The sequence below is a fragment of the Palaemon carinicauda genome, chromosome 4 (assembly GCF_036898095.1).
Source record: "Palaemon carinicauda isolate YSFRI2023 chromosome 4, ASM3689809v2, whole genome shotgun sequence".
NCBI lineage: Eukaryota > Metazoa > Arthropoda > Malacostraca > Decapoda > Palaemonidae > Palaemon > Palaemon carinicauda.
Genome location: NC_090728.1, coordinates 161,234,599 through 161,245,666, shown reverse-complemented (window position 1 = coordinate 161,245,666; position 11,068 = coordinate 161,234,599). Strand labels below are relative to the sequence as shown.

General features: G+C 44.1%; 1 protein-coding gene across 1 annotated transcript; it reads left to right on the top strand.

The window, feature by feature from the left end:
* Positions 1–5,642: 5,642 nt before the first annotated feature.
* Positions 5,643–10,440, top strand: LOC137639735 (uncharacterized). The gene is made up of 3 exons (XM_068371981.1): positions 5,643–5,718; positions 9,275–9,434; positions 10,014–10,440. The coding sequence occupies exons 1-3, from the start codon at positions 5,643–5,645 to the stop codon at positions 10,438–10,440; spliced, it is 663 nt and encodes a 220-aa protein (XP_068228082.1).
* The last annotated feature ends 628 nt before the right edge of the window (positions 10,441–11,068 follow it).

The window sequence follows — 11,068 nt, the reverse complement described above, 5'->3', positions numbered from 1 at the left end:
CGAGGGATACTCGCTCCAGGAGTTAGAATTCTGGTACCTTAAGGTAAATTCTCTGGGAATATTGCCGTAGTTGTGATATACCCTAGGAAGCTACCCTATAGGAACTTCCATCAGGACGACATGGCTTGAGCCCAAAAATATATATATACGAAACTTTACTGGGGTAATAACAACATAACGCATTATCAAAAATCATATTTTCTCTATATTTCCATATTTTTGCTTTAATAGCTTCAAGGCGAAAAGAATACCATCGCCATTACTGTAAACAAATATGAAAAACATAATAAGAATTACTGTTGCCATGCTGGCTTCAGGAAGGATCCCTTTTCTACAGATACTACTTTGAAACGGAGAGCCTCCCCTTCTGGTATAAAAGGTTCTGGGGATATAATTCATCATATTGCATATTTTATTAAGTTTGTTAATGATAATGGAAATATGTGCATTTTTGTGTTTACGTCATATATTTGCACATCTCTGTAAAGGATATAGCCAGACTTCACGAGATTCAAATATATAGGCATATAAATGAGATTCTTTATTTTTTTGGGGGGGGGGTGAGTGCTATAATAATCTTAATGTAAATTACATTTATTAATTGGCAATACTTACTACGAAATTATCAAGTTTATTAGTGTTTTTTTTTTCTTCAAGTGGTAATCAATAGTTAGCCTATCCTTTTTTAGAGAATTTTAAACAATAATTGCAGTTAAATATAAAAAAAAAATACAACGTAATATAATTCACTTCTTATATTAGCCCGTATACATTACAACCTGCATTCATGAACAAATCTAATTGTCAAAAGCTGAAACGGAAATATCTCACAGGAAGCATCAAACCATTAAATATTTCTTGCTTGAGATATAAAAAAGATAGAGTGAGGAAATTTCTTGTCCGTCTATGAAATTTGGATAAAGAAACGCAACCAAATACAATGTGTACTGCATGTGTATCACCCACGGTCGTACACTAACGATATTTCTGTTTATATTTTCGCCTTCGCTCTCCCCTCAAACTGATAACCTGTTCATGACTGTATGTTCCTGTACTATTGTGTTTGAATTTTTGTGCCGCTCTTGAATGGAACGGGTTGTATATATACTCATGTTCCGTCCAAATTGAGTTAGTTGCTTTCGACTCGTCTCTCAGTCACCTCCAAACAGCTCACTTGCACATTGGTGACCCGCAGAGTGACAAGCTCCCTACCGTCCTCCTCCTCACCCCTCTTATTGTTTGATGATGCCGCCTTCCAACACTAACTCTATTATCAACGCCACATCCCAGAAACTACCATCCTTTTCCAGAAGTCCAGTTTTCCATCAAGTGCATAACTCTGTCAAGCACCAAAGCAGATTACTTTCTTGTGGTCATCCCCGGGGACACTTTCTAGGAAATATCTGATTCCCTATGCGACCAATGAGACATACCAATAATGTATGAAGCCCTCAAATCCTACCTCCTGGAGCAGTATTTTCCATCACCGGCTGCCCGCATAGCGAAACTTTTTCAGCTTGCCCAACAAACTTTGGGGAATCAAAAGGCTTTGCTTACCCTCAGGGAAATGACCAGTATCGCTCGTCTTTAACCTGCCGCAGGCGGCTCTCCTCATGAATGGAATCTTATTCCTGCCCTTTGTATTATGGCGCCTACACAAACCTGTACGTGCTGCTATTCCCGAAGTTGATATTTTGCCCATGAAAGACCTGATGACCAAAGATGACGCCCTTATGCGCAGCCACTTCATAAATGTCTCCACTCCTGATAAAGTGCATCGACCAAAGGTGATGACAATATGGTAGTCCTCAGATGCCCACCGTGTGACATGCTGGATTGACGACAAACCTGCCCAATACCCAAATATACTATCCCTTCCTCATGCCCCAACCAATGACCTCTCCAGCCACTTACGGATGCCTTTGTGTGATACTGCCACATACATCCATGCGATAAATGGAATGGAGGATGACAAGTTAAACTAGTAGTTTCTTTAAAATCGTATATAATGAAGATAAACAGACATAAATGTGACAGCAGCGGGAAGCAGGTTCATGCTTGTCGATACAGTGACCACTGAATAACGACTGACTACTATATGCACATGGCGGAAAGAAAAACAGTGTTGATTTATTACATTGTTGCCACGATGCATAATGAAAAAGTGGTCTTACAGTATATGTAATGGGAAAAGAAATAAATATCATTCTTCTACAAAATAATGATAAAGCAAATGTACATTAATGTTCATAAACTGTACGTAATGTAAGTAATATACAGCATAACATTAGATAACTATACACCTCCCTCCCCCTTTACGCTCGTAGCAGTGTCTCGAGCTGAACGGTAATTTCTCTGAGCTAGTCGAGGTGAATGACGAGGGACATTGGAGGGTTCGGATGATGGCTCTCTTTCCGGCCCAGAACAAAGGGACACAGGGTCTTGGGGAGAGGTGTCATCACTTATATTAGCCACTGGGTGTAAATGTCGTCGGTTTCGAATCCATACACGACCACTTGGAAGGCATACTTCATACTCTCTGGACATTCCGCGTCCCATCACGATACCAATCTTGTCCCATCGAAGTGCCGTTGCGTCCTGTATCCTGACTCGTTGGCTGATGGTGAGCTTGGATATATGGCGGGCATGAGAATTGTAAAGGCTCACGGCCTGGTCGGTTTGGGCAGCAGTGTAGCGGTCGTAATCTTTGGTCTTAGTTTGCCACTCCTCTTTGAAGGATCTGGGGTGGGCTGGAACGTAAGTGCGAAGAGGATGGCCATAGAGAATCTGCGTAGGGGAGCGTCCAGCAGGGTTCGGTGTATTCCGAAGCTGCATCAGTCCTCTATCAAAGGCTTCACAATCTATGTTCCCAGATGGGGTGGTCTTAAGGATAAGGTGTTTAACAGCTTTCACAGCAACTTCTGCGTGTCCATTAGACTGAGGGTAATGTGGAGATGTGATGATGTGATGAACTCCCCAGCAGTCAGCAAATTGCTTGAAGTGGAAGAAAACACAGAACATTCTTGTAACTCTGGCTGTAGATGTGTCACGTCCACAGGGAACAACCACAGGCCAGCCTGAAAGTCTATCAGCAATAACAAGGAAGGATTTCCCTGCTACGTGGAAGAAGTCAGCCGACAAACTTTCAAAGGGTAGGGATGGGTGGTCGTCACACATGTAAGGTTCCTATTGCTGACTAGGGAGAAGCTGTTGGCAGGCCTCACAGATTTCTACTTTTCTCTTAATATCTGTATTGATGCCTGGACAGAATACTGTCTGCATTGCACGACGTTGAGTAGCTTCAGTCCCTCGGTGGCTGTCGTGGAGTCGATCCAAGGTGCGTCGACGGAGGGCTACAGGGATGACGAACCGTGGTTCTTACAATACCAACCCTTCATCCACATAAAGGTTGTCCTGCAGTTTCCAATACGGGAGGGCGGAAGCGTGGAGATCATAGCGGTTGGTGGGAAAGCCGTTGGATACGTAGTGAATGAGACGACTGTAATCTTGATCCTGAGATGCGGCAATGCGGATTTCTTGTAGAGACTTATCCTCTTCGATGAAGGGTCCTGTTGCCTGGTCGTCAGTAGAAGTGGCGGTGCTGGCAACGATACGCCTGACATGTGCAGTCGAAGTAGTGCATTCTTCTTCATCTTCAGGTGTGGGGCGACTGCTTGGGGAGCGAGACAGGGTGTCTGGTATGCAAAGTTATTTCCCTTCGCGCCATACTGCAGTGAAGATGTAGGGGGCCACTTTCATCTTGAGACGTTGAAAGCGTGGATTATCAATAGCATTCAGAGTGTAGTGATTGAGAATTGGTATCAAGGAACAATGATCAGTCATTAAGGTGAAATGCTGAAGTCCGGACAAGTATAGGCGGCACTTAGCTATAGCCCAAGTGACTGCAAGTAGCTGCAGCTCTATGGTGGCGTAACGAGTCTCAGTATCCGTAAGGAAACGAGAGCCACACTGGGTGAGACGCATCTGACCTCAACAGAGACCATATAGGCGTGAGGCATCTGTTTGTAGAACTACAGGCGAGGCAGGAGGTGAAGTCAGAGCTGTCTTGACTTTCTTAAATGCTTGCTCATGGTCGGGCATCCATACGAATGAGCGTTTGGGGCTCATAAGTGGGCGTAGGGGCTGTGCTACTGCTGCGATGTCTGGAGTGAAGTCGGTAAATTGATTGACAAGACCCATAAACGACCTGACATTTGTGACATTAGATGGTATAGGAAAGTCCCGTATAGCTGATACCTTGTCAGGGTATGCTGCAATACCATCGGATGATAAGACATAACCGCAAAAGTTAACTTTAGGGGCGGCTACAGTGAACTTGTCCTTGTAGAGGGTGATGCCATATTGACGGCATCTTGTCAGCATCTGGTGCACGTGTTGTAGGTGGGAATGGATATCCTCGTCGGAAAGGAGGATATCATCTACAACCTTCACACAGTTGGGAACACCTTGTTGTGCCATATCTTCACGGAGGCAGTATGAATCACCTGTTGCTGAAAATCCCATTGGGCCGCGACAGTGCTGGAATCTTCCGTACAGAGTTATAAATGTAGTCAGGTGGCGGTCCTCTTCTGCCAACTCCATTTGCCAATAGCCATGCAGGGCATCCGCTCTGGTGAAGTACTTCGCAGTAGAAGAGATGTTGCAGACAGCATCATAGGGCGTTGGTGATGGGTGTGTAGGGCGGGCTACCTGAGAATTTAGATGGGTGTGATCCACAGTGATGCGCACACCTTTGTCCTTGGATGCCATGACCATGGGATGGCACCATTCAGAGGGTTTGTCGCCTGCTGGTCTGATGATTCCTTGTTGCGCCAAGGAGTCAAGTTCTTCTTTCATTTGATCTCTGAGAGCAAACGGAATGGGCCTGGGCGTATGGACAGCGAAGGGTGTAGCGCCAGGTTTCAGGTGAATACTCATTGGAGGGCTTGCCATTTTCTTTAGTGGCTGGGTTTGTAGATCCTTCTTGGATATCAGGACGTCGCTGAGGTGCCGAAGAAAGTAGTCCTTAATAGCTGTGGGTGACGTCATGGCGGAGGCAGGAAACTGAGCGCATCTGTTGACATGTGTTACCTTGAGGATAGGCTTTGGGAAGTCCGGTGACACTATGGCAAGGGCTCGGCAATGTACACGAGAGAGGAGGGAGTCTGGATATCCTCATGAACATGTATGGTTGCTGAGCAAGACTTGTTGCCAAGACGAAGTTTTGCCTGGAAGTATCCTACAGCCGGTGTCATGGGGGATCCATCTGCTATCACGACGTCTGTCATGGGTGGAGGTTCAAGGCTTGTCCGAGGTATGCAGAGTGCATCCAAATGTATGGTGCCAATCACTGTGATGTTTGCTCCTGTATCGAGGATTAGCTGGATATATGATGATATATCGCCAAATGACAGAGAGACAGTGACTGGTGTGGGGGACTCACTACCCGAGCTATCACCCACGAAACGGCAGCTGATTTTTTACTTAGTAGTAGGAGGTGAAGCTGTATACCTAGTCTGACTTTTCTTGGTAGACATACACATCTCAAAATGTCCGTTTCTTGCAGCTATTGCACTGAGCTTCCTTAGCAGGGCATTTCTGAGTGCGGGGCCAATGACCTGTTCGTCCAAAGTTATTGCACGATGCACCAGTGGCTGGGCATTGTCTGGAATCGTGCTTGCGAGAGCAATATAGACAAGGGTCACTGTTATGAGACTGGTGAGAACGTTGATCAGGAGATCGATGAGAAGTCCTCTTCTGTAGACGCTGGTTCTTCTTGTATGTAGATACTGCGTTGACTTGGCTAGGGGAATGCAATGGCTGATGCAGTTGCACGTGTAGATTCGTAGGAGCGGCAGCATGTCACAAACTCTGCAAGGGTAGATGAGGGTTAGAGGGGATAAGGCGTTGTATTAACTCTTCGTCTTTCACACCCATCAAAATTACCATCTGCAATTGTCGTTCAGTTCAAGCGGTGGGGTTGCCAGTGCATAAGTCCACTTCATCAGCGGGATCCTTGAGGTGTGCGTAGTAGTCTGTAAATTATTCTCTGACAGCCTGTTTACAGGACAACAATTCCCTGCGTCGTAAGGCTTCATTTCTAATGCTGCGAAAGTGCTTCTGCAGTGTATCCAACACCTATGTAAGGGAAAGTGATGTGTTGGGAGGGATGCCCAGTGTATGCGTAAGCAGGCGCTGGACGTCCAGGGAGATGCAGGTTCTCAGGTGAATCAGCTGGGAAGTTTGATGTAATCTATCAAGTCCAACTAAAGCTGCATAATCCTCAAAACGGAGTCTCTATTGGCGAAATGCTTGATACGTTGCATCTTGTTGCAAGAAAGGTGGGGGATGGACCGTAGGCTTGCTAGAAGTTGTAGGTGTATGCACTGAGAAGCCAGGGGTTGGGGGAACAGGTGTAACAGGAGGTGCAATTATGGGGTTAGGTTGCTGGGGTTGCGATTCAGCAATCTGTCCTGATAGCAAGGAGAAAAGGGACATGAACCGCTGGTTGTCTTTCTGTCTTGATTGCTCAGTCTGTAGTTTGAATGTCTGCTCCTCATGTCGTCGCTGGTCTTGTTCTTGCATGCTAGAAGTCTGTAGAAAATGGATGAGATGAAGTATATCATTATTGTGGTCTCCTGACCTATTGGGAGTCATGGGAGGAGGGAGAGTGGTGCTGGTATCTTCATCAGCAGTGGGGAGGTGCAAAGGTACTTCGTCTGTCGTCAGACCCTCCGTTTGATCCTCTGCCTGATCCTCTGTCTGATCGTCTGTCTGATCCATTAAATTAATTAGCTGTTCCTCTTGCTGAGCCATATTGAGTTTGGTGTCGTAAGGGAGCTTGAAATCTGTAGAGAGCCAGAAAAATATCCAAATCGCTGTATGTTAGCGAAAGAAAGCACTTTGGATATTTAAAAATTACAATGTTTGTCAGTGAGCTTGTGAAATAAGCGGCAGTTGGGCGAGATAAGCGAGTGTGTGTTGCGATCAGAGGGGAGGCGGGTGGGGTGAGTGTGCCTCTGGCCGAGAGCCTCGGGCTTCAGTCACTATCGATGCATGAAGGAAGGAGGGCGGGTGGTGGGGCTACTGAGAAAAATGGCGCCACAGTTCAAATGTCCTAAAAAAATGTTGGCAAGGACACTAACATAATACAACACAGCACTGTAACACACTGAAACTCTAACCCTGCACTGCACAAACACTGTATCGTTCTTAAGAGACACTGTAGTTAAAATCTTGAGTCACTGTAAGGGATCCAATGTGCGAGACGAGAAGTAAACAGCAATGGCGGTCGTCGTCTTGGAATCCATAACGTCCGGTTACTCACTGCGCCATGTGTGTGATACTGCCACATACATCCATGTGATAAATGGAATGGAGGGTGACAAGTTAAACTAGCAGGTTCTTTAAAATCTTATATAATGAAGGTAAACGGACATAAATGTGACAGCAGCGGGAAGCAGGTCCATGCTTGTCTATACAGGGACCACTGAACAACGACTGACTACTATATGCACATGGCGGAAAGAAAAACAGTGTTGACACATATAATTACATTGTTGCCACGATGCATAATGAAAAAGTGGTCTTACAGTATATGTAATGGGAAAAGATAAATGAAAATGAATATAATTCTTCTACAAAATAATAATAAAGCAAATGTACATTAATGTTCATAAACTGTACGTAATGTAAGTAATATACAGCATAGCATTAGATATCTATACAATGCCCACTACCACTCCAAATTCGGGGCTCCTGTGAAGAAATGTGTGAACCGTTGTCAGTGGCTAATAAAACGTGTAAGTAGGCCATAGCTTGTGGTGGTGGCCTTCCCTGTCACTAATATATTCTTTTTATATGACGCAGGTACGGGAAAATAATATTTGGTAGACATAGGTGTTTGCCATTCTCTTCTGCCAAGGCCACTCTCCGGGATACGACATAGTCTATGTAAGTCTGCCGATACCAGCCTAGTAGCTGCCAACAGATATGCTATACCTACCCAAGGTTATGAAACCCTCACATTATCAATCGGAAGCACCTAATTCACTGGTAAAGAGTGCTACAGCCGAGTTACTACCAAGAAGATATCCCATTTTCTGTAATGACTTTTTACTAGTAATTAAGTATTTTATTTATAACAATTGACAACAGCATTGGGATAGTTTAACCGAAAATAAGACGAGAGAAATTGCAATTGTTATATTCTCATGGAGGTATGATGGGATGCCCCAAAAATGGGAGACTACTCTTGGTCATCTCCGCATTAGTCACACTCAGATGACATATGTGTTTCTGCTGACTGGCCAACAACAACCATATTGCGACGACTGTTTGATACAATGAGGCATTTGTTGACTGAATGCCCCACTTATACCACAGAAAGAAATAGATATCTGTTTGAGGTTTGGGGTGAAGATGGCAGGTTCATCCTTGCCAAGATCCTTGGGCATGATGTGTTGTACAATGCTACCGGCATTTCTAAATTCATATCAGAAGTAGGTCTTCCTAATGCTATTTAGGTTTCATAACATATTTACTTTTCTGGTTTCAATTGAATATTTTTTCAATCATTATTTATAATAAACATTCTTGGCATCAATGACATTCGATGTCAGGATGCCAGAGAACTTATATACTTGTAAGTTTCTCACTGCTAATGTCATATTGCCAATCCTTGGTGCAAATTTCCTCTCCCACTTTCACTTCCTGGTCAATATAGCTGATCAATGGTTAGTCAACATATATACATACTCCTTGAAGCCTCTCCACCCCGCCCCCTCTGACTTTGCTCTCCATATCATCACACCTACAGATCCCTATGCCCACATCCTTCCATCATCCCCATAAGTATTTAATCCAGAACTTTATCAAACGCCCATGGTCCCCGCGAAACATGGTATTTATCATCATATCAAGACGACGGGGCCCCCAGTGTTTGCCAGATTCAGACGTCTGGCATTTGTCAGTCGCTAAACAAAAGTTCGACAAGATGGAAGAAATGGGTCTTAGCCAAAAGAAAGATGGGTCTCTGCATCTCTGTGGGGTTTATAGGCACCTGAACATGCAGATGGAATATGATCATTACCCCTTCCAAACATTACCAATGAGACCTCCTGCTCGCACAAAGTGAAGATATTCTTCACGTTCAACCTCCTGAAGTGGTATTATTAGATGCTCATGAACCCAGAAGACATCTCCAACGCTGCCATCACCACTCCCTTCGGTACATACACCTTCAATTACTTCTTTATTTGCCTTCATAATACAGGGGCCACTTTTCAACGTCTCCTGGATGGCATCTTAGTGGATCTCCCCTTCTGTGTTGTTACATGTAAGACATACTTCGTGTTCTCATCCCTCAAAGAGGAACACCTCCATCATCTATGCATTGAGCTTGACCACGTACAACAGAATGGCCTTGTAGTCCGGTATGACAAGTGTACCTTTGACTCCAATAAAGTATCATTCTTAGGGCACTGCATCACTCCTGAAGGAGTCCACCTACTCCTTGAGAAGGTATCAGCCATTCGTAACATTCCCACGCCCTCGACTGTCAAAGCACTGCAAAAATTCTTGGGCATGTTCAACCACTGTATTATCACCATTTCCTGCTAGCCATTGCAGCTGTTCGTGCCTCCCTCTATGCCTCCCTCAAGGGCAAGCCAAAAGACCTGAAGTGGGGTAACCTTCAAGAGGTGGCCTTCTGTAACGCAAAGAATCCCCTATCAACCGCTGCTGCTCTATCTTTTCCCGTGCAACATGCACCTCCCCTTCTCTCCACCGATGCCGAAGGCGTCACTATTGGGGCAATCTTATAGCAGGTGGTCAATGACAGGGGTACACCTTTCATCTCTCAATTATGGACATCATTAGTGAAACTCCAGGAAATCGCCCTACATCAGACAACCACCCACAACCCAGCTGCCAAAAGAATGGTTGAAAGTTTTCATCACACCTTCAAAGCAGCTTTGATGTCCCACTGCATGGATTCCAACTGGTTTACCCAGCTTTTCTGGGTCCTTCTTGGACAAAAAGACCACTCCTAAAGACGCCCTGGATATCTGGTCAGCTGAAATGGTATGTGGCGACCCGTTGATCGTCCCTGCCGAATTTTTTCCGTCTGCAGCCTCCTCTGACAAACTCCAGCCCCTATGTCACGCTGTTGGGAAATCTACTCCATGCCACAAGACTTACAAGTCCCCAGCTAAGCAACTCATACCAACAGATCTGCATTCATCAACGCATGTTTGCATATGCACCGACACTAGCAAGTCACCAGTAATGCCCCCTTATACAGGCCTTTTACCCATGATCCGTTGTACAGCGAAAGCATTCCTCCACAACATGCGTGGGAAAGAAGACTGCGTCTCCATTGATTGCCTACAACCTGCATATCTCCTGCCAGATGACCCACCTAAAGTACACCTCTCATGAGTATGACGCCCTATTTAACAATTATGTCTTTTTTATGGGGATGCCATGTACTGCACATGTATCACGCACACTCTTACACTGTAACGGTATTTTTGCTTTTTGTATATTGTCATTATTGCTCTCCCCTCGCACTGATAACCTGTTCATGCCTGTGTTTGAATTTTTGTTCCTTTCTTGACTGGAAGGGGTTGTATGTATACTCATGCTCTGTCCAAATAAAGTTAGTTGTATTTGACTCATCTCTCAGTCACCTTCTAACGGCTAGCTTGCACAAAAGTTTAAAGAAATATTTATATATTATATATAAAAGTTTGCAGAAAAAATCGCTCTAATTTTCCTAAAAGAATGTATTGATATTCATTCTATTTAATAACTAGTCCAATTTCAGTCTCAATAACTATTTTTCAATACTATGAATTTATTTATACAAAAGTAATTGGGAATCGGATTCTAATGATGAAATGTTTATGAAAGATATTCAGGTATTCTACGTGCTATTTTTTAAGCTAAAATATTTTCGATAAAAAAATTTATAGAGGACCTTGGAGCCTCCAATATACTTCCAATCATTTAACAAAGAATAACAAATAAAACATCGCACATTTATTTCATAGTTTATGCTATGACC